Genomic DNA, 21,472 nt, shown 5'->3' with positions numbered 1-21,472 from the left:
ATGGCGAAGCCAAACCAAACGAAGCCGAGATGAAGCAAGTCTAGCGAGAACGGCTCACGTATATATATGAAAGTTCCACTCACCTAACCTTCCGGCGTCGACGGTCCTGCGGCCGGTTTGCGCAGCACGGCGCGTAGTGCGCGTACCGTCCCAGACTTGCGGCACGCAGCACTCGCAGCAGGCGAGGACGCGCGTCCTTGCACGCGCCCGATGCGGGATGCACGTATCGGGGAGCACGCACGAGTTACGCGACGGCGGAGGCATCAATGGATAGTAGGAGAGACGCGTGAGTTAACGGTACGTCTTGGCCATGCCATGTCGGGAGAGGAGCGAAAGGGAGTGGGTGAGAGGGGGTGGAAGGGAGGAAAACGGAGAAAGAGAGCGAGAGGACGCGAGAGAGTGGGGAGGGGACGCCGCGCGTCTAAGTGCGCGCGCACGCAAACGCACGCAATGAATTGCGCGGCCGCGGAGAAGAGACCGTCGGCACTCTCGATATTCTGTACCTCGTCCATCATCCGCTGACGATCCATCATCTCGCGTCATTCTTCGATGACATATCGACGAAAACAAACTGTCTTTTATTCTTTTTCTTTTCCTTCCGACGTTCCTGCTGCGTGTGAGCCACAACGCACCGACGCACTGTGGCATTTGGTATTTACAGTTCCTGCTTTTCGCCACCGAAAGTATGTCAGTGGCGCCATCGCGCGGCTATCGGCGGAAATTGCATATATATGGCTTGTCGATAAATTATCTGTATATAATCACGGGTAATTGCAGAATTTCGTATTATCGACGTGGATATAAAATATTTAAACCGATCGATAACATAAATATATCTAAATAATTATTTTTATATATAATACAATGTTATGTTTATACAAATGCTTTATAAATAAACATGTATAATTTATACACTAGGATGATCACCTTATTATGACCTTGCGACGTGCTAATTCTTTCGCATTCATTTACTTTTAAAATTTCAATTTTTTTATGTAGTAATAAATATTACAAGATTTTAATAAGTCTAACATTACTGTGTAAAACATGAAATTTTTAAGTAATAAAATTGAAAAGCCGGTGAAAACCATTTTCAAATAACTATAACATAGGACAACTCCCATACGTTCCTTGCATCAGTTCTCGTTAAATCACTGGAGTTAAGTAACGTTGGGCACGGTTCGTTTCTGGAAGGGTGACTATCTGGGGACACCGTGTAATGTTTTTTTTTTTTTCCAAATTGTAATGGAAGATTCTATAAAGAAGTTTACATCGATTTTATATTATCCTTTTGAGCACGTAATACTATTTATTATTAAGTAATATTTTTTTAGCATATTCTTAGAATATTAAAGTAACGTTTTAATAATATTTTATTAAAATTATATAATATTAAATTATATTCCGGAAATAATGGATGGTTATATGTACACTCCTAATAATATATTATATAATTATTAAAAGTAATATTATATTTAATGTTATTGTAATATTAATTAATGTTATTGTAATATTCAATACAGTATGAATACTGTATTGAAGACTGAAAATGATTTTGGCACGTAGTTGTACTTCGTCGTGCGTTTACAATTAATTCTTAGTACACACCTTAGTTTTGGGCACCTTTACACACGTTGAGTCATTCGTATTTTGGATTAATTTTCATCACTTTTACAAGTATATAAAAATTATTAAACGATTTTTATGTATATTTTGACATCTTTAGAAAATATTTGTAAAGTTGTATATTTATAACAAATTAATTGTATTAGGTATGAGAATAAGTTTCCGCTCTTTCTTAATGAAAAAGATGTATTTATTTAAACAAAACAATACAAAGTAAGTTCATTCAAAGTATGCTCCATCGGAAGTGACAACTTTCTCCCACCTTTCAGGTAATAAACAGATTCCTTGAAGGAAGAAATCTGGTTCTTTTGAAGCAATCCATTCATCAAGCTATTTTTTGATACCTTCGTAAGAATTGAATCGCTCTCCGGAAAGGGCCGACATGCATGGACCGGAACAAATGGAAATTTGAAGGAGCAATGTCCGGTGAATACGGCGGATTAGGCAGAATTTCCCACTTCACTCCTTCCAAGTATTTCTTGACCGGTTTTGCAACGTGTGGCCTAGCGTTGTCATGTAGCATCCATTGTGGAAGCGAAGGATCATCTCCACCATGGCGCGCAGACAATCGTAAGCCCATGTGTAATAATAATAATAATAATAATAATAACAACAACAACATGTAACAATAATAATAATTCTTATCGCCCTGATTGGTCGCGAGCCCCGCGAGTCCTTCTTGCAAGTTGCGAGTCGCGATAGTACTGTGCATCCTTAATGGCCATTCTACAATAAGCCATTAGTCATAAATCAGAAGTTAGAAGCTGGAAATTGACCAATTACAGTCGCCAATTTCCAGCTTCTAACTTCTGATTTATGACTAATGCCTTATTGTAGAATGCATGTTATCCTTACGCGGGGAATATGATTTAGGCCGGAATCAGAGTATCAGACTACGCATTGAAGAATGAGATTGAAGATTGAAAGATTGAAGTTCGACCAATCAGAACAAAAGGAGCCAAAATTTCTTTGTCCTTTATTGGTGAAATTTCAATCTTTAATCTCAATCTTCAATGCATAATCTGATTCCGGCCTTAAGCCTTGTGTCCACGATGCTAGAAATCGGTCCGAGATTTCTAGCATCGTGGCTTTACGGGATCTACAATAGAAGTTGTAGAGCTCGTAAGGTCTTAAGTCGCAAAAAATTAATTTTGCAAAGAGTGGCCATCCCCTAGTGTCGCTTTAGTCGCTCGTTTTTTAACAATCGTATGTAATGAATTCAGCGATAGGATAACAAGCTCATAAATAGGATATTAGTTGAAAAAATTCAAAATGGTACCACTATTTGTACTATCCCTCCTCTGAGTGCCCTCGCGCCTCCAATCTGTGTCCTCCATCTTCTTCCATGCTACCAATTGAGGTGATAAGACAGTCAGTACAATGATATTCATACACAGTAGCTGCCAATTATCCTACATAAACTCGCAAACAATAATAATACGTACCTTATAGAATGCAACAAAAAGAATCGCTTAAAGATACGATAAGCGCAGATACGCCCACCTTTCAAATGCTACGCTGCTTCGGTCAGGTCAGAAGATCCTTGTAATGGACGATGAAAAACGTCACGTCACGGCGTACATATATAAAATTACATCAAAACATTATTTAAACACTTAAGATGCGGATTGAAGACCTTTCCGTTACTTATTATGAATTCAAATTGCATTTATATAAAAATAATTGATATTTAATAAGTATATTGTATAATATTTCAGAAATATTATAAAAGCGCATATAATACCAAGTATTATGTAAAGTGGACATATAACATCTATAGAATATATATATATATATATATATATGATATTAAAAAATATTATATAATATTCTCGAAATATTATAAGAACATTATTTTAATTTGTTAATAATGTTCATATAACATTTTAGGAATATTTTGCGCTTGTAGGGTTGCAGTAATATTTTAATTTTTAATTATTTTAGAGGAGACATAGAAATATTGCTGCAATGTTTTATTAAATATTATAATCTTTCAAAGTATAAGTTTTGACGTCAAAATGATAAAAATAACTAAGCTTGTTGATATGTGTCTTATAAGCTAAATTTTAAATAATGCAAGCTTCTTTAGATTATATATTGCATTTTTTTGGAGGGAGAAGGAAGTCGATAATATCAACGTTCTTCAATTATCAGTTCCTTCTGTCGATAATAGATTTATTTGCTACTATAATTTTTATACGTTTAAAAAAAAACTTTCTTCGTTTCCCCTCCAACGTCTTAAATATATTTACTTCGTAGTGCAAAAAGTTTGATACTCTATACTCTATATCGCTATAAGAAGAAAAAATTCAAATCGACAGCGTATATTAGTTTCCTATATTGCAGATGGCAGTAAAATGCGGAAACAATTGTCAATATTTTCATGGTTGGTCATGGTAGTTGACAGCTCTTGAGTTTTCGTTCGCGACGTCGTTCGCTCGTCGAGGGACGTCGCCGTCCGTCTCCGTGTCGGTTTTTATCGTCAGTATTATTATGCGCGATCGTTATTCCGGTACGGTGCGACAGGAAATATGATAATCACCCATATGGTCTAGGCTGTTTGATAATAACATGCTACTAATATATGATAAGCTGCGCAAGTCTGCAAGCTACTTTAAAGTGAGACTCGCCGGGCGAATAATCGTCGACGGATCGCGAGGGGTTTACGACAGCGAAAAAACGCAGGAGTTGACACATGTGTCATCATAGAGTAACCTAACGATCTTTCTGCTTGGCCTTCGCGTTCGCGAGTGTCCTCATTTGTTTCCACAACGGTGTGCAACGAAAATCAGGTACGAGTCCTGTTTTATTGAATGCTTTATTGATATCCGATATTTTCTCAACATCATTTTGTACGTATCACTTTTACAATCTTAGATAACACGTTCAGTTAAATGTTAAATAATTAAAATATTCATTTTATAATGTATTTTAAAAAATTATTTTTTTATGTATTATAATATTTTTATTAGAATTATAGTTTATATTTATATTGATGTGTTGAAGTGCATTGTTTTCTTATGTTGTAGATAAAAATTGTTTTATCTCAGTTATCAAAATAATGCATTGTGTACTCATTTTATTTTATGACTTACATGATATATTTATGATTTCTATGTTATTTTTATTATACTATGCATTGTTATATTCTAAAAAATTTTTTTATTAATATCTTGTAAATTAAAAAGAAAATGCTTATATGTGATTTTAAATTTTGTTGTACAGCTAATATGATTGGAATATATCGCCTGGGATTATATTTATTATTATTCGAAAGCTGCATCGGCGATTATGCCAGGTGGAACGTACAATTATTATGTCCAGATCTATATCAGCGAGTGTTTACAAGTTATTTACCTCGTGGAAATTTAACTGGGGGAACTTACACGAAACAAATTCACTTGTCTAACTTGCAAGACTGTGCAATGGCCTGTTGCAAGAAACCCTTATGTAATGTAGCATTTATGTACAATGGTACGTGTTATCATGTAGAATGCGAGAACTCCATGGTATGTGTGCCATTATACAGACCTGAATTGGCAAATGATAATCCACCGAGCATGGTATTGGTCAGACCTGTAGAGAGTAACAAAGTATGGAGTGATATATTGGATCAAGTCAATGAAGACAATGCCGGGTAAGCAAAATTAAATAGTTTAATTCAAAATTAGACATTCATTATTAAACAATTTTTTCCTTCTGAGCAATAAATAATTATTTATTTATTTCTTTAATGCATCATATATGTTTAGAACGTTGAGTACAGATGGCACAGAGCGAGATCAAGTACTGTTTAATGAAGCAAGCAGAATCAATATTATCAATTGTATAGATCAATCGGGTTGCCTAGATAACGAAATTTGCGTAAAACATGGAGATACCGATGTTGGAACTTGTCAGTGTCCTTTAGGCTTCAAGCGGACTATTGCTGGTATGTTTTAATTTTATTCATTTGTATAATCTATATATAAAATTGATTGTATTTTTAATGATTTATATCTGCTGCAGGTACTTGTATAATGATAGATGAGATAGACACTGGTGAGCTTGGTGTAACACAACAAATAAAAGTTCCAACTATGAAAGAAACCAGCACGTCAATTAAGCCGACTATGAAACAATTGGTAGTCTCGGCAATTTCTAAGGAAGTGAGATTACCGGAAAACGAAGCTACATTGTCCGCGTATACTGTCCCTGCTGAACGGGGCAATCAACATTATAATTATGTTTGGAGTTTGCTTAGTCAACCGGAGGGACACACTGGAACAATGACAGATCAAAATCGTGGTACTGTTAAATTAAGCAATTTATCAGAAGGCTTGTACACGTTTAAAGTAACTGTAAGCAGTCCGAATGCTTATGGAGAAGCTTATGCCAATGTCAGCGTTTTACCTCGTAAGTTCTTTAAAAAAAAATTTTGTTTATTAAGTATCGATTTTTTTTAATCTGAAATTTTATTTTAGCGAAACGTATCAATCAAGCACCAATTGCCATAATTACTCCTGCTTCGCAAATTGTAAAACTACCAAATACAGGCGCGGTCTTGGATGGTTCGAGTAGTAAAGATGATGATCGTGTTATCTCTTATCATTGGGAATTGCAGCAAGGTCCAATTGGATATCAGCCTAACCTTGTGGATACACCAACGCTTCAATTAAATAATCTTATTGCTGGCAATTACACATTCAAGTTAGTACTAACTGTGTTACCGCTAATATAATTATACAATATGCTATAACTGCTATATTATACCATAGCCGATTGACATATTGGCTTCTTCTTTATTTAAAGAAGAAAAAGAAAACCACTATGCCGATTGGCATGGTAGAAATGAGCCTTTAGATAAAAATATTAATAATTTTTACATAAATCATTTTTGCAGATTAACAGTTGAAGATTCAAATCACGTTACAAATTCGACAAGTGCCAATATAACTGTCTTGAAAGTGATCGACTATCCTCCTAGTGCAAACGCAGGCCAAGATGTTATCATTTATCTACCTCAAAATACATTGACGCTTAACGGTAATTTAAGTACTGACGATCGAGGAATAGCCAGTTGGGAGTGGACCAAAAGTCCATCTGATCAGAATAAAGCGGTGGATATGCAGAACACAAGAACACCTTACTTACAATTATCAAACTTGGAGGAAGGAATGTATACATTTGTACTTAAAGTAACAGACGATTCCGAGCAATCTTCCACAGCGGAAGTGCATGTCTTTGTGAAACCTCCAACGAATAAACCACCAACGGGTAGATGTCGTTTTTGTTATTAATATTTCAAATCTATCAAATTTTGTAACTACATAGTGGTAGAAAATACTTAACAGTTTAAGTGTACCACTTCTTATGTTTCAATTAATTTTGTTGTAGCCGACGCTGGTGACGATATAAGCATAGCATTACCGACAACCCGCGCTGTTCTAAATGGCACAAAAAGTAAGGATGATATAAAAATTGTCTTGTATCACTGGGAGCAAGTAAGGTACAATATATCTAATTAAATTACATCTTACTCTATGTATATGCCATGTATCTTGGATTAAAAAATGTATCATTCGTGTTGCAGCGGGCCTAATAACGCTGAATTTGCTACAGTTAATGAATCCGTCACAAATATTACAAAATTAACTAAGGGTGATTATATATTTAAATTGACTGTTGTTGATGATAATGGAAACGCGGATTCGGATACGGTCAATGTAAAGGTAACACAAAGTAAGTATTGTCTCTCAATTGTATTATTATATTGTGCGATGTATATTACAACAAATTTTATTTCCTAGATAAAAATGCACCTCCGAAAGCGAATGCTGGTGGCGATCAAGTTGTGACGGCACCGATCAGCGCGTTAATCATCAATGGCTCGCAGTCGAGCGATGACTTAAGGATAGGACAATGGCTGTGGACCAGAGATCAATCTAGTCTTGCGATTGGTACTATAGTTCAAAATACAGATAAATCACCAGTCTTAATGGTAAAATTTAAATATTAATTCCATTTGATTGTGTACATAATGTGAATATGCACAAATACATATATGTTTATGTTGTCTTTTTTTGTAGCTAACAGATATAGTTCCTGGTCGTTACGTCTTTCGATTAAAAGTAATGGATGATCAAGGTCTGAGCAGCGAAGACACTGTGTCAGTAATTGTGAAATCCGGTTAGTATCGACTAGAAAAAAATATATTACCATTTTGTAACGTAATGACTTAAAAATTTAACTTTCTCTTTCTATTCCATAGATCCGCAGTTGTTGTACTTGGTGGAACTAACGCTAAACATTGGGGCTAGTATGTTAACTGTTTCACAAAAAGATTCGTTGGTAGTGAAACTGCAGATGTTGTTGCGAGACGAAGCTTCGATTGTCGTACGAAGTTTGAGAGCGGAACCACACACTGGAAAGGCCGTCTTAATATTTTACGTGGAAAAGAAGGGAGGAAAAATAATATTACCAGGTCCAGAAGTAGTCAAAAGACTAAAAGAAAAGTTACTACAAGATTCTGGTCTCTTACAACTATCAGTTGCTAATATAGATACCGCTGTATGCCAAAATAATTGTTCAGGTATTATATTGAAAATGTAAAATATTAAAGTACAATATAAAATATGCAAAAACTATTTATGAAAAACTAAAAATTGTTATGTAAAAAATGGAAATAAAGGCAGATTTCTATTTAGGTCATGGTGTATGCGATCAAGAGACAAGACAATGCTTGTGCGAAGCATTTTGGATGCAGAATTTAATACAAAAGTATTTTGGTAACGGAGACTCTAATTGCGGTATGTTTTTTTTCTTTCTATTACCAACATTATCTAATACACAGCGTCTCAAGGATCTCAACGTATCTTTTAAATTATTTCATGTACATTTTATGTACACTTTTTAACATAGCTTACATTTTATTCTACATTATATTTTAATCCCTGCTCTTTTTTTCAGATTGGAGCATTTTGTATGTGATAATAGCATTGCTATCATTAATTGTATGCTGGGTTGGATTTATTTGGGGTCTTGTTTGTTTGTGTCAGAGGATATGCGCTGGTAGAAGACGTTTGCTTCGGCCTAAGAAGAAACCACCACGTTATTCTCTGTTACAACCAGAACCAGAAGATGATAGCAGTGCATGTATGTAACTTTTCTATTACTCAATTTGTGCTCATAAAATAACAATAATAATCAGTGTTTTAAATTATTTGTCATTATCATTGTAGATTTTTTTTTCTTAATGTCAATTCAGATGAAAAAGTATTAAAACTATAAAATTTTATTATTTAAAATATTTTATTTTACTACTGTTTCTGGCTCAAACCATTTTAAGAATTAAAATATTTGAATGTATCCAAAAATATTTGAATATATCACACACACACACACACACACGCGCGCGCGCGCGTTTATTTATTATAACTATTAAGTTATAATAATTTTCCTTTTGTATATAGTTTCAACTCACAAGATGGTGTTATCAGAATCTGACACTGATTCTGATGATGTTTTGTTTGAACATCGTAAGAGTAAAAGCGGTAGTCATGTAAGAAACGGTAAATCTCGGAATGGATTTATCAAAGTCGGTCCTCGAGTAAAGACATGAGGTAATAGCATAATAAATTTATGATATGTTAAAATATAGTAATCAATGTATTTTATATCTAAATTTTTTATCAAATTTCAGAAATGCAACGATAGTGGTACAAAGATAAATAGCACACAGTCGTGTCAGTTTGGCCAATCTTGAAATACTAGTCATGAAGGTGTCAGTTGACATATGTACCTTATGAAGAATGGTCACCTTCAGAATCGGTATTGATAACAATGTTCTAAGAAGGTAGATAGATTTTAAGTATTGTTTATAGATATATGATATTAATAATAATGTCACATTACTTAATTCGTCTTAAGTATTATTAATCAAGTTTATTCTGTACTTATCATGTGATCCTAACTGCGCCAACGATTGCTTGACGCGATAAAAAGCAGCGTCACGTAATCGTCAACCTATTTGAGAGCTTGTCTAAGTATTATTATGGCCTTAGAAAGTATTTCAATTAAAAAATCGATATGTATAATAAATACTGTATGAGGTCTGTATGTCATTTATATGTACTGCTTACTCTTTAATATATACATTGCCGATCTTATTTTTACACTACATGGATACTAAATAAAATTTATTATCCATATCTATATTTTATTATTTATTCCTCGCATACACCTACTTTTCAAATAGAAAAAAAATTATATTGCTTAATATTAAAAGTGTATTGCTTCCAATATTATTTATAAATGATTTATAAATAATTCTTGTTCACTTAATTTAAAAAAATCCTATTTCTCTAAAAGAATTTATTATATTAAACGAGAAAATCTCTTTCTAATAAATTGTTACATAAATATCAAGTATTTGTATTCACTTCTGTGCTAGCAAACGTTTGTGCAGAACAATAAATTTTTTCCACGTTTTCTCGAGGTGATCTAGATATTAAAGATATCTATAATTTCGCAACTGGGGAGCAGCGAAGATTTCGCATTTCAAGACAAGTTCCACATGCGTTTGGCTCATAGCCTATGTTTTAAAGTTATTTTTAACCCACTACGCTGTTGGAGAATGAGTTTTAAGTAGTAGGAAGACTTCGTGCGGTCCGTTGACTTATTCCTTCGTATCTCCCGTTAATTATACCTTAATTTTTTGGTGAGTAATTATTGATTGGGATTTTGATGTTGATCAGAAAAAAATTACATATATATTGCAGTTACTCTCATTGCAGTTGCATTTTTAGCGTAATCGATGGATTTCATGAATTGTTCGGCGAAACGCTCTTCGAAAAGTTGTTGCGGTCGCGAAACTACGGTAGACAGTGAGCTCGGAAGCTGCGATCATATTTACGCAAATTTGGTCGAATGCAAGAGCAAAGGTATAAATACTGAAGATTTCGTTCATGTTGAACCAATGACGATAGCACCGAATAAACGGTGAGCGATGCGATTTTTTAATTAAAACTTATTAATGTGTGACATATGATTTAACATATAAAGCCTCTTTGAATCGAGTTAAAATTACAATTCATTATACTATGTAAAACATCAATCGCACAGCTGATGTGAATAGAATTTTTAAGACTTTTTTTTATTTTTACAATAAAAATATCTATAAATGTCCAATAAAAAAATCTATAAATGTCCTTGATTATCTTCAGTAACGAAGATTCCAGAAAAAGACGTGCACCTTCGCCGAATTCGAATGGTTTTGCATACCAGTCTTCCCCCGTTTTCACTCGCAACAAAATGGGTAGTGAAGTCGAAGAAGATTTGAGAGAATCGATGCATTCTTCATATAGGTTGCCGCACGATGCAGACTTCCAATGTCCCAGATGTGGGCAGAGAATGGAGGAACCTAGACTCCTTCCTTGCTTGCATCCTATATGTTTATCTTGCGTTTACGAATTGATGAGCAAGAGTAAGTGGCGAAAGAAAAATTTGATTTCAACAAAGGGAAACACAATTCAATACTTTTAATAATAATATTAATGTAACTGTTATAATCGTTGACTTTTGATTTGTTATGAAGACATTGATAGAATTATATCCTTGCAGCTCCTTCAAAGAGCGAAATACGAGATAAAAATCGAATTTACACACAACCCGATATTTACGAAACGTGTCCGTTATGCGACTCGCATTTGCCGAATGCTAATTCTGCCATACCGCCACCGCATTATCCCTTACAACACCGTTCAGTTATGGACACCGTACGACGTAAACTGGTCAATAGAGTACTTTGCGATACCTGCACAGGCGAAGTTATGGTACAATCCGCGACAATCTAGATATTATTATTGCATTCTTTAAAATTTTCATTTTATCGCAAAGTAGAAATGTTATACATTATTTTCCGCATATTATTCTTTTAAGGCACTCATACAGTGTTCAACGTGTTTGCGCAACTTTTGCTCGGAATGCGGCAGACAACATGAACAAAATATTGCGGAAGCAAGAACAATTAAACATTTAATGAGACCACTATGGGAGGCTACTAAAGTACGACGAACGATTTTATGTCAAATACATCCGACGCACGCTTTAAGATTTTATTGCATCGCGTGTCAACAGGTTTACAAAAATTTTTTCTTTCTACATATACTTTTTAATATTGCATTATGTATACAAAGGAAATGCAATCGATTTCAAACGATTAATACTTTCATTGTTGAGGCCATACAAATTCTTTTTCATTTACTATACTTAATGACTTACTATTTTATAGGGTTTATAAATAAACAATAATATATATTTTCAGGTAACGTGCAAGGAATGCATGTGGAGTATACAGCATAGAGGTCACGCTAGTGAAGACGCTGTTGGAGTGGGAAAAAGAGTTGGTACGTATTTAGCAACAATGTTGCAGAAAGCAAGGATGTATCTAAATAATCTATTGATTCAATACAACCACGACGTATTTTCAACCAATGATTTTGAAGAAGCACACAATGCAGCCAAGATTTGCAGGTACATTCAGTTATTTATGAATTAAAATATAAATTCTCTGAAACATTGTATAATGAGTTTTATACAACTCGCATTTGCAGTGTATGATTGATATAATTTCTAGTTTTGTAATATAAATCTATAGATTTAAAACTTACTATACAATGTTTTAAAATTTATGAATGGTTTTTTATATATAATAAAAGTGCAGCGTTCGATGTGTATAAGACCACGCACAAATGTGCACGCACGCACTAATTCTTATTAGTGTTAGTACACTGTGATATGATTGTCATGTGATTAATATGGAAATAGTAAGCGAAAAAGATGTAATTGTCATTTGAGGTACAAAGCATACATTCCAAAGCTCTTTGACTGATACACAAACCGATTAGAATTATTAAAATAATTATAAGATTTGAATATATTTTTGTTAATATAACATTAAACAATATTGAGTAAGAAGCAAGTTATGTCGCGACTGATGTATGTTTTGAAACATGTTATGTTTAAGTTTAGTTGAATATAATACGAACATTTGTAACTAATAATAAATATAAATGTAAATAGCACCTGATTTTATGTATATACCTTATATATATGTAAATATATTGACAAAGAAATATATAAAAAATATCTATATATATAAATTTTATATATATATATATATATTTTGTGTTTGTGTGAGATTAATTGATATTAATATATATACATTGTTACATACATTTCGCTTAAACAGCGATAAAATTAAGGTAAGACAAGCATAATATAAATTCCATATTTTCTCTATCCTTCTTACTTTTCTGCTTTTTTCGAACAGAAATGCTCAATAATCATCGTTATTTTGCTAAGTATTACAGTATGATTTAAACTATTAAGTTTAATGATAAATGGAAGCTGTTGCAGGATAGGATTTAAATATTGTATATAAGATTACCTTTCTTGCTTTAAATAAAAGGTCTGTTTTTTGTGACTGAATAATGTACACTTTTGGAACTTAAAGTAAAATAAACATATATGTTTTGTATTTAGCAAAAGCGAGAAAGAGAATTCTAGTATAGTCTAATACAGGAATAAAAAACAGACCTGAAGTTTTATACAACTTTTAATCAGAAGTTTCTCATTAAAAAAAACTGCAGTTGTGTGTATGAAATTGTTTCAAAACTTATAAATCGAAATTTCAATTGATCAAACATATAAATATACTTAATCTCTTGAAATAATATTTTAAAATCTTTTAAAAATCAAGGCGTAATTAATGTTTTCATTTTTTTTAAACTGGAATATCTAAATTATATTCATACATAAAGATATATTTATTAATTTATTAAGACTTACAATATAAATTGATGCATAGTTTTTCGTATAATTAAGCAACGTCCATTACGTAATATAGATCCACAGCAAGACCAATGGTTAAAACCTGGATGTCCAATATGTCCATGTCCACAACCTTTGTAACCACCTTTATAAAAATTAATTTATCTTTTATCTAATTGCTTATGTCTAAATTGACAATAGGGCCTATTAAAAATTGCTCATTTTTATAAATGTATTGCAATACTATAGAATTAATATTATAAAAATTTGTTTTTATGGTTTAATACATGTTCCGTAGTTTTATTAAAAAATTTAATTTCTGAAATTACAATCCTTACCAGGCATGGTGCCTCTGCAGCCACAAATAATTTCTTTCTTTCCACCACTGGAGCAAAATGTACAACAGTGATAAATACCGCTATGTGTAAGCCTCGAAGCTGATAATCTTGTATTTTTATACCAATATTCTACAAAAAGAATATAATGCATATAAGTTTTCTTTATATGTATATAAAATTTATTCTATTATATGTCGTAAAGAAAACTCATATATATCGAGTACATACCGTTTTCTTTATCTGCCGTTGTATTTGTCACACCTAACTTTTTTAATCTTCTCACTATTATTTCAGCAAGCGATAGTATTTCTATTTCAGAACCATCAGCAAGCAAATCGTTTAGTAATGAAATGGCATCTAGAAGATGTCGCGCTTTTTGTAATCGTTCAAACTCTTGAATTCTTTCTCGGGCCTGTTTCATGTGGAGTAATACGATTTTGTAGTCTCGTAAATTTAAAACATCTGTATTATTCTCAAAGTATCTGTATAAAGAAAATTCTTATTTATTTCAAGCGTCCCTCCAGATAGAGCTTCACATCTGTATCCTTAGATAAAGATAGTAAAAATTATAAACACATGTGAACATTCGATAGTATAAGGGTCACTTAAATGGTAAAAATATTATAAACTATTTTTCTTTTATCATATGTAAATATAAAAAGCCATGGGATATTGCTCGATATAATGTATCTTGCGTTTTCGTCATGTGATATTCATTTTTATTTAAACATTTCGTTAAATATTATTATTAACGTATATGAATATAAAAGTAAAACCGTTTCATTGTCATTTGAGGTACTGTGTGTTACATCAGCAGAATCGATAAGCATAATTTTTTAGCGTTTCTTATATTTATCAATAATCTTATCTTACTTTAAAAATATCGTTAAAATTAATTAAAGCGGCGAAGCTTAGGCGAAGAACAAAGAGAAATTTCCAAGTACAAATAGATATTTTATACCTTAAAGAAGCCCAAGTACTTATACATATGAACCTCCATTTTATATTATCTCCTAAGATAGAAAAATAGAACTTGTAGCCTGAGTTATAAATCTAAATAACTTTTTTCAGCATACATAGGTATGTAAAAGTAATTTAACTATATTATTATCAAGATATGGAGATGTTATATGCTGCAACTAAGAGCTACTCCTAGAAAGTCTTCAAATCCAATAGTGATTGATCCAGTTTGTTGCGCATCTCTTGTCCTAAATGCCTCTGTAACAAAGTATGTTCAACGATGCTACAAATGCATTCTTCTATTGATCAATTTATAAAATTCTTTTTTCTTATTGGTCAATCAAATGCTTCAAAGCCTTTCTAGTAAGACTTTGACATATTTTAATGAACAAATGTACTTAAATGATATTAAATGTTGTCAACTATTGCATGTACAGATGTTTACAATACCAAATTTCTAAATAAATCGGTAACTGATAAATTATACAATTCTATTCCTTCTACATAAGTATCTTTAATTACCTGTAAATCTCTGTATTTGAACACACAATACTATAAATTGGTCGACGGTAATGGACTGATGACCACGAATATCGCTCTTTTTTATGAGGAATTGAATAAATTCTGGACTAAGCTTGTAGCCCATTTGTGTTAGGGCTGCGCTTAATTCATTCTCTTGTATACTACCCGAATTGTCATGATCAAAGCCACGAAATACGCCAAGCCAAGCATTTATGTAATTGTAAAGAGCTTGAAATTCCGTGATGTTTATAGTACCATCATTTTCTTTGTCAAACATGCCTGCAAAGAAAATAAAATTAATATTGCTAATATTTTTATAACTTGTGAAAGAAACTCAAAATTCAATATATTGTATTTTCTTTGTTGTACAAGACCTATAAACATACCAATCATTAATTTGCACGCTGTGTCAGAAAAAGTACCCCCTTGACCGTTAGCCAATGCAGACTGCAATTCTGTAGCAGTTATTCGTCCACTTCCATCTCTGTCCACTGTGGAGAACCATCGTTGTATCTCTGGATTTATTTCTGATGCTGGATCAGTGGAACCATACATCGCGCTCTTGAAGGAACGGATAAAATAAATACAATAAAGGAAAATCGTAAAGTCGTACAAGCTGTAAACGAAATCAGGCGCCAACTTTTCGTTCCTACGTCAGAACTAATTGTATTAATTTAACGTACGCGTATCAGGCGATTCGGAGATTTATGATAAACTGAAATGATAGAATAAAGCGTGCATCGTCGTATTGTCACTGCGTGCAAATGTAATCGTCATAATTGTTACTTAGAATTACCGGGTATGCCATGACTGAAAATTTCTAACCCTAAGACAGCGCACAAATTACAGTATATATCGTGGCACTCTTATTAAAAGGTTTAGACCATTTTAGACTGTCATCAGCGTCACCGTGAGACTCTGCGTTACCAATAGTGTTACATAATATACACATTTGCACGATAATAACATCTTTGTCAAAACATACCGAACAGCTGTAAAAGAAACTTACGATCTTTATGACGTAGTACAGTACCGTGCTTAAATGCTGTTTTTGAGTGTAAGTAAAAGTGTAGGAACACTAGGAACCACACAACTTCAGCGGTCAGCCAATATTAGGCAACTAGCAAGACTCTCAGATTACCGGCTCTGCTATTGGTCTAATGAATTTGTCTGATTGGCGGAGATTGAAAGAAATAATTATAATAGGTGCATAAAGCGTCTGTCCAATCAAGGCGACTCAAGAACCTTATAGCGAATTCGATTGAATGTGCTGTGTGCACAAATTGACGTAAAAATATGTATGTAATATAAATATAAAAAACAGATTAAACTATGAAATTGATGAAATCCTCGATACATTTTATTGTGCTGTTAAGTAAAATTTGTATTTCATAACTCAAAATACCGTATAGGTGACTTGGAACAAGTGTAGGTAACAGTATGTATTTTTGTTAAATTCAATTATGAATGGATACTACGATTAAATTTAACAATAAATACATGCTGTCCCAATTCACCTGTATTTAAGGTACCAGTTTGCGTTTTATTTTTATACAGATTAAATAAGTATACAACGGCCTTAAATGAGTACTAACCGATTGTTATTAATATGCACCAACAAAACATCTGTCATATTGACCTTCATAAAATAACAGGTGCTATATTATAAAAAGAAGTTAAAGGAGAGTTCAACAGAAAAAGAAGCTTTGCAACTGTTGTAATAAAATTCTTAATATATATTTAATATTTGGCGAAAACAAAAAAGAGAATTCTAGTGTAGTCTAATGTAGGAATAAAAAACAGACCTTTAGGTTCGCGTTGCTTAAAATCTCAAAAAATTTTTTAATTAAAACTGAAATAGATATATATTTGGGCGTTGAAAAGAAAGAAAGCGAAGATGCTGAATGCAAAAAGTGCAAACGTAAATAAACCTTTTATTTTGACGTCATGAAAATCAAAAGATGATTTTTTGTTAGAAAATTAGATTATTTATCAAAGATTAAGTTAAGAATAAAAATTAAGTTATTTTGATTTCTTATTAGATCCAGTGAGAAACTAAAAGCAACTAAAAATTTTTTAACAATTGCAAAGCTGTTCTTTGGGTTAAATACAACTATATGTCATCAAGTTTTCAGCCAACTTCCATACCACGTTTAAAGTACCAGTTCTCGTCCGATCACTGAAGTCAAGTAACGTTGGGCACGGTTAGTACTTGGATGGGTGACCGCTTGGGAATACCGTGTGATGTTGGCATCTTTTTTTGCAGTTTTATTTTATTATCATAAAAAAGTAAGGGAGTATCGAATAACTTCCTGGCCATATGCATTGATTAATCAGTAAATGATGCTTATATTTATTACTACATAATAAAAGCAAAATTTTAGAAATGATAGAATCAAACTCTCGAAATTTCCATCATTTCTAGATCCTATATATAGAAAGAAGCGACATCGAACCCCCACATACTCCAACCTTCAATTATGTACTTCGATGTGAATAACAAGGATGTAATGATTCTCTGTGTCATAACTTAGTTGAATGCACATTCCTTTTGCATTCTGACAAGTGAGATACAATTGAACCCAACAGATACCCAGTGAGATACAACTGATACCCAATCAGAATACATATCAGACTACCAGTCAAAAATTCGGACATCAATGTCACTTCTCTCTATATATAGGACTCTAATCATTTCAAGCAATTGTGTCGCCATCTTACAAGCAGAGTTACTACTTCAGCTAACTTTGTGGTCGATGCTTCTCACGTCGGACATGTTTTGTACGTTTCTAAGCAATTCTGGATTTTTCGAACAGAAACAATAAGCTTTTGTCTCTTCGTAGTTTGTTCTTATTCGCCAAACCTTCTCTGAATAGTTCGTTCTTCGCATCGTAGTCCTGCAAGCGAGAAAGTCAACGACGTGTTACATTGGCAGCATTGCTTGCCTTACGCTTGTCAACCGTAGTAGACTGGAATGAATTGGAGTTGTCACGAGTGATTACTAATAATACTTTATTTTCGTAACAGTTCTGAGTCAAGCGAAAAGAGGAGACCGAATCTTCGTGCCACGCCGTGGCTTTGGATAATTTGAGATAAGACGAGCAGCATGGATGACTTACAGAACTACAAGCTGCAGCTTCAGCAGGTGTTTAGCCTTGTTTTTCCTCTCTTAACCTCGCGTAACAATCGATTGGATGTGACAACTCACTCTTGTTTATTCCGCTTATAATGTCTTCACGATGGACTAAATCCTTATCCTTTTTCGTATTTCAGGTGGAAGCGGCTCTCACGACAGATCCGAATAATGAAGAGTTGATAAAGCTGAAATTCGATCTGAAGGAAGTAATAAAGCTGACACATGATTTAATTAAGTCACAACAGCAGGAAAAAAGACAAGCCAATGGCATGGATGCTAAAGATCCTATTTTGCTTGCAGTTCTGGCCAATAAGTGGAAAGTCGGCGATCAGTGTATGGCACCTTGGAGCGAGGATAACAAGTGGGTATCATTCGTATTTTAGATTTGTTCTTCATTGATGAACTCTTGGAATTTATATATACTGATGCAATAAGTTGAAGGAAAACAAATGTAATTTATCTCACTTAAACTTATTGCATTGTGTGTATCTTTAGAGAGTTCTATAAGGATGAGAACGCACGAATTTTGAAAAAATTAACCCTTTAATCAAAGTTCTTTATTTCCATAAAAATAAAAGACTCTGATTGGTTGGTTTTCTTGTGCATTATGGATTATGCAAAAGTTTTATGCATTATGCAAAAATCTATGTTCCGGTTTTGAAGACAGGCCTATTGTTTATAATATCAAATTGAATTTTGATCGAGTTGTGCAAGAAAAGTCATCTAATTTATATATAACATTGAATCAATATATAAAATATTTTGAAAACGTTTTACCTGAGTCATTATTAAAACCTAAAATACATGGTATAACACAAAGATGAAATTATTTACAGGAAAAAATTCCAGTCAGAAAGGATTTAGCAATATTATTTATTTGCTTTATTTTTCAAATTTATTTTTCAGTTAATACTTGGACTTTATTTTAAGAAACTTTGAATTTAACTTTCCTACTGTCAAACTTTATGTTGAATACTAAAGAGAAAAGACCAAGAATATTAATATTATTAAAGCAAATATTAATTATGATATAAGTTGTAATCAACTGTTTGAGTAAAAAATTGATAATGATTTGTTTAAAAAGAAGTGCAATGACTATTCTGAAATGAAACATTTCGCATAATTTTTTAAATATTATATATTGCAAAATTTTATAGGTATTATGAAGCAACTATAGACGTGATAAGTGAAGATGGAATAGTAAATGTGACGTTCAATGAGTACAAGAACACTGATGTTACTATGCTCAGCCAGCTAAAGTCTGTTGCTAAGAGGCCAGCATCAGACTGGGCAGATCAAAAATCAAAGTGAGTCATTTCTAATCTATGATGTCTAAGATTATGTGTATCATTGTAAATCGATGTAAAATGTACCTTATGTTTTTGCACATGTCTGCCTTTATGAGAAACAAAAAATATAAGGCGACAATTTACTAATCATTCATTTTTTCCTCCTGTTTCTCATTTCTGAATTGGCAACTAACTCCACCATTGGTACGATATTACATCTGAAAAACGCTCATTATTGTTCATTTATCCTTTGATGTCACGCGGTCCGTGTGCATCGTCGGGCTCCAGAAAAAGGTAACAAGAATTGTCCAATTCTTGGACCACGTCTTTGAAAAACAAATTAATTATATATGTGCAAAAGAATTGACAAATTGTAATTACATTCTATACACTAAATAACAAAGTAATATATGTATTATTATAATAATATATGTATTATTTTGCTCTTTTGCGATATCATAACTTTTTATGATATAAGTGTGCTAATTTTTGTAAGTTGTAAGTAATTGGTACATACATCGAGATATATTAATATTAATACTTATCGAAATGCATGTACTGATAAAAATATATGGAAACATCATTATTTATATATCTAAATTTGAATTATCTCTATTTTACTTAAACGATAAATTTATTCGTTTATAGGAAAATGCAAGCAGCTGCAGTTGCGGGTTCGGATCCGAATAAGCAAAGGGAATACCTCAAGAAAAAGAAGCAGAGGAAATTACAGCGATTCAAAGAATTGGAGGAGGAACGGGAATTGGAAAAGAACAAGTGGCTAGCATTTACTAATAAGGTAGGCAATAACTTCATTTACATAGCATACATATCCAGAATATATTTAAATCATGTCTCTATTATAATTACTTTTATTCTCTGCAGTCTTCGAAGAAAGGTGTTATAAAGAAGAGCATCTTTGCGACACCGGAGAACGTAAATGGTCGTGTGGGAATTGGTACCTGTGGTGTTAGCGGTCGAGAAATGACCAAGTTCAGTAACGGAGAGAAGTGGAGGCGAGGAGCTTAAATAAATTATATGTAAATAGATATACTATAATTTGTGATGGAAGAGATAGAGTTATCGTGAAATTATCATTATATTATAAAGACTGGTTCACGAACGCTTCTGCGATACATGAGTGAACGATATGGCAATGTTTATGGGGTAAGCGACAGTGAAGTGCGTCTAATATCTTGTCTTAGTAACACTGATCCTATCGAGTATCAAGACAGTTTCGAATTTTTTACTATACACAATTCAAAAGTAACTGCAGCGAATAAATGTGTTTTTAGATTAATACATTTCCGTAAGCATAATTTGTTTACAATCTTATTGAATATAAATAAATGTATATTTTAACGTGCAACTTTGAAGATATTTTTATCTTTAAGAGAACATGGACATATATATGTAATACAAATATTAAGTTAAAAAGTCAAAAAATTATATATATATATATTAATAACAATTATTAATAGATAAGATTTTTGTAGTGTAATTTTGTTTTGATTATCAAAATAAGTTGATATTAAAATCAAGCCATTTAGGGTTTGGCTTCTCATAAAGCATACTTTATTCTCTTCTTGTTTATTAGCTCTCAATCCTGCCTAGTTAGAAACATCAGTTTAAAAAGAATGTAAGAATATTTTCAAAACGTCCTTTTTGAATGTTTGTGCCAAAGACATAGAGAATGGATTACGCGATCCGTATCTAAGTAATGTATCAAATGTGGTCGATAATAATGAGAGAGAGGGACCGTGGGAGACAGTCAATCTTCCTCTCATTTT

The 21,472-nt window shown here is 32.8% G+C and overlaps 5 protein-coding genes across 15 annotated transcripts in view; 3 read left to right on the top strand and 2 right to left on the bottom strand.

Annotated features, from left to right (window-relative positions):
• The window catches only part of fdl (fused lobes), a 43,573-nt gene extending 43,236 nt beyond the window's left edge, over nt 1-337 (bottom strand). For 2 of the 3 annotated variants that reach the window (XM_018520309.1, XM_018520318.1), the window contains exon 1: nt 84-336. The gene's annotated coding sequence lies outside the window, so the exon portion shown is untranslated. Of the gene's footprint in view, nt 1-83 lie in introns of all 3 variants that reach the window. The other variant, XM_018520275.1, reaches the window with a different exon arrangement.
• A 3,669-nt stretch (nt 338-4,006) lies between these two features.
• LOC108769697 (dyslexia-associated protein KIAA0319) lies at nt 4,007-9,801 on the top strand. Of its 4 annotated transcripts, none has more exons than XM_018520818.1 (15): nt 4,007-4,418; nt 4,852-5,263; nt 5,379-5,557; nt 5,635-6,021; nt 6,090-6,315; nt 6,509-6,882; nt 7,003-7,114; nt 7,199-7,347; nt 7,416-7,606; nt 7,695-7,794; nt 7,877-8,197; nt 8,313-8,414; nt 8,575-8,760; nt 9,078-9,227; nt 9,308-9,801. In XM_018520818.1, exons 2-14 carry the CDS (start codon nt 4,857-4,859, stop codon nt 9,224-9,226), a joined length of 2,883 nt encoding a protein of 960 aa, XP_018376320.1. In that variant the 5' UTR covers nt 4,007-4,418; nt 4,852-4,856; the 3' UTR covers nt 9,227; nt 9,308-9,801. The 4 variants fall into 4 exon arrangements, with proteins under 4 accessions (XP_018376320.1, XP_018376336.1, XP_018376347.1 ...); XM_018520834.1 differs by having other exon boundaries at nt 9,302-9,801; XM_018520845.1 differs by having other exon boundaries at nt 4,008-4,418; nt 4,951-5,263.
• Nucleotides 9,802-10,230: 429 nt separating this feature from the next.
• Nucleotides 10,231-12,211, top strand: LOC108769614 (tripartite motif-containing protein 45). Of its 3 annotated transcripts, none has more exons than XM_018520663.1 (6): nt 10,231-10,324; nt 10,401-10,605; nt 10,830-11,089; nt 11,227-11,438; nt 11,545-11,742; nt 11,930-12,211. In XM_018520663.1, exons 2-6 carry the CDS (start codon nt 10,421-10,423, stop codon nt 12,161-12,163), a joined length of 1,089 nt encoding a protein of 362 aa, XP_018376165.1. In that variant the 5' UTR covers nt 10,231-10,324; nt 10,401-10,420; the 3' UTR covers nt 12,164-12,211. The 3 variants fall into 3 exon arrangements, with proteins under 3 accessions (XP_018376165.1, XP_018376174.1, XP_018376184.1); XM_018520672.1 differs by having other exon boundaries at nt 10,274-10,324; nt 10,386-10,605; XM_018520682.1 differs by having other exon boundaries at nt 10,300-10,324; nt 10,413-10,605.
• Nucleotides 12,212-13,412: 1,201 nt separating this feature from the next.
• LOC108769627 (peflin) lies at nt 13,413-16,362 on the bottom strand. Of its 4 annotated transcripts, XM_018520695.1 has the most exons (5): nt 16,267-16,320; nt 16,054-16,175; nt 15,644-15,818; nt 15,258-15,536; nt 14,209-14,993 (listed from the first exon to the last, which is right to left on the bottom strand). In XM_018520695.1, the coding sequence occupies exons 2-5, from the start codon at nt 16,063-16,065 to the stop codon at nt 14,902-14,904; spliced, it is 558 nt and encodes a 185-aa protein (XP_018376197.1). In that variant the 5' UTR covers nt 16,066-16,175; nt 16,267-16,320; the 3' UTR covers nt 14,209-14,901. The 4 variants fall into 4 exon arrangements, with proteins under 4 accessions (XP_018376225.1, XP_018376197.1, XP_018376215.1 ...); XM_018520723.1 differs by lacking the exons at nt 15,258-15,536; nt 15,644-15,818; nt 16,054-16,175 and adding exons at nt 13,413-13,582; nt 13,776-13,904 and having other exon boundaries at nt 14,004-14,257; nt 16,267-16,362; XM_018520713.1 differs by lacking the exon at nt 16,054-16,175 and having other exon boundaries at nt 16,267-16,362.
• A 1,634-nt stretch (nt 16,363-17,996) lies between these two features.
• Spf30 (Splicing factor 30) lies at nt 17,997-21,044 on the top strand. The gene is made up of 5 exons (XM_018519221.1): nt 17,997-18,402; nt 18,531-18,754; nt 19,551-19,700; nt 20,331-20,481; nt 20,568-21,044. The coding sequence occupies exons 1-5, from the start codon at nt 18,364-18,366 to the stop codon at nt 20,709-20,711; spliced, it is 708 nt and encodes a 235-aa protein (XP_018374723.1). The 5' UTR covers nt 17,997-18,363; the 3' UTR covers nt 20,712-21,044.
• The last annotated feature ends 428 nt before the right edge of the window (nt 21,045-21,472 follow it).

This window comes from Trachymyrmex cornetzi, unplaced genomic scaffold (genome assembly GCF_001594075.2).
Source record: "Trachymyrmex cornetzi isolate Tcor2-1 unplaced genomic scaffold, Tcor1.1 scaffold122, whole genome shotgun sequence".
NCBI classification, from domain to species: Eukaryota; Metazoa; Arthropoda; class Insecta; order Hymenoptera; family Formicidae; genus Trachymyrmex; species Trachymyrmex cornetzi.
This window is presented reverse-complemented; position numbering and strand designations above follow the sequence as displayed.

Bases quoted from the DNA above. Each gene is read 5' to 3' on its own strand.
- LOC108769697 (XM_018520818.1), top strand. From the start codon at position 4,857: ATGATTGGAATATATCGCCTGGGATTATATTTATTATTATTCGAAAGC. The intron at 5,264-5,378 runs GTAAGCAAAATT...ATATATGTTTAG, and splicing joins GTCAATGAAGACAATGCCGG to AACGTTGAGTACAGATGGCA. The intron at 7,348-7,415 runs GTAAGTATTGTC...TTTATTTCCTAG, and splicing joins CAATGTAAAGGTAACACAAA to ATAAAAATGCACCTCCGAAA.
- LOC108769627 (XM_018520695.1), bottom strand. The intron at 15,537-15,643 runs GTATGTTTATAG...TTTTCTTTGCAG, and splicing joins AGCGTGCAAATTAATGATTG to GCATGTTTGACAAAGAAAAT. The intron at 14,994-15,257 runs GTAATTAAAGAT...ACTTTGTTACAG, and splicing joins TCAAATACAGAGATTTACAG to AGGCATTTAGGACAAGAGAT.
- Spf30 (XM_018519221.1), top strand. From the start codon at position 18,364: ATGGATGACTTACAGAACTACAAGCTGCAGCTTCAGCAG. The intron at 19,701-20,330 runs GTGAGTCATTTC...ATTCGTTTATAG, and splicing joins TGGGCAGATCAAAAATCAAA to GAAAATGCAAGCAGCTGCAG. The intron at 20,482-20,567 runs GTAGGCAATAAC...TATTCTCTGCAG, and splicing joins GGCTAGCATTTACTAATAAG to TCTTCGAAGAAAGGTGTTAT.
- LOC108769614 (XM_018520663.1), top strand. From the start codon at position 10,421: ATGGATTTCATGAATTGTTCGGCGAAACGCTCTTCGAAAAGTTGTTGC. The intron at 11,439-11,544 runs GTACAATCCGCG...TATTCTTTTAAG, and splicing joins CCTGCACAGGCGAAGTTATG to GCACTCATACAGTGTTCAAC. The intron at 11,743-11,929 runs GTTTACAAAAAT...ATATATTTTCAG, and splicing joins ATTGCATCGCGTGTCAACAG to GTAACGTGCAAGGAATGCAT.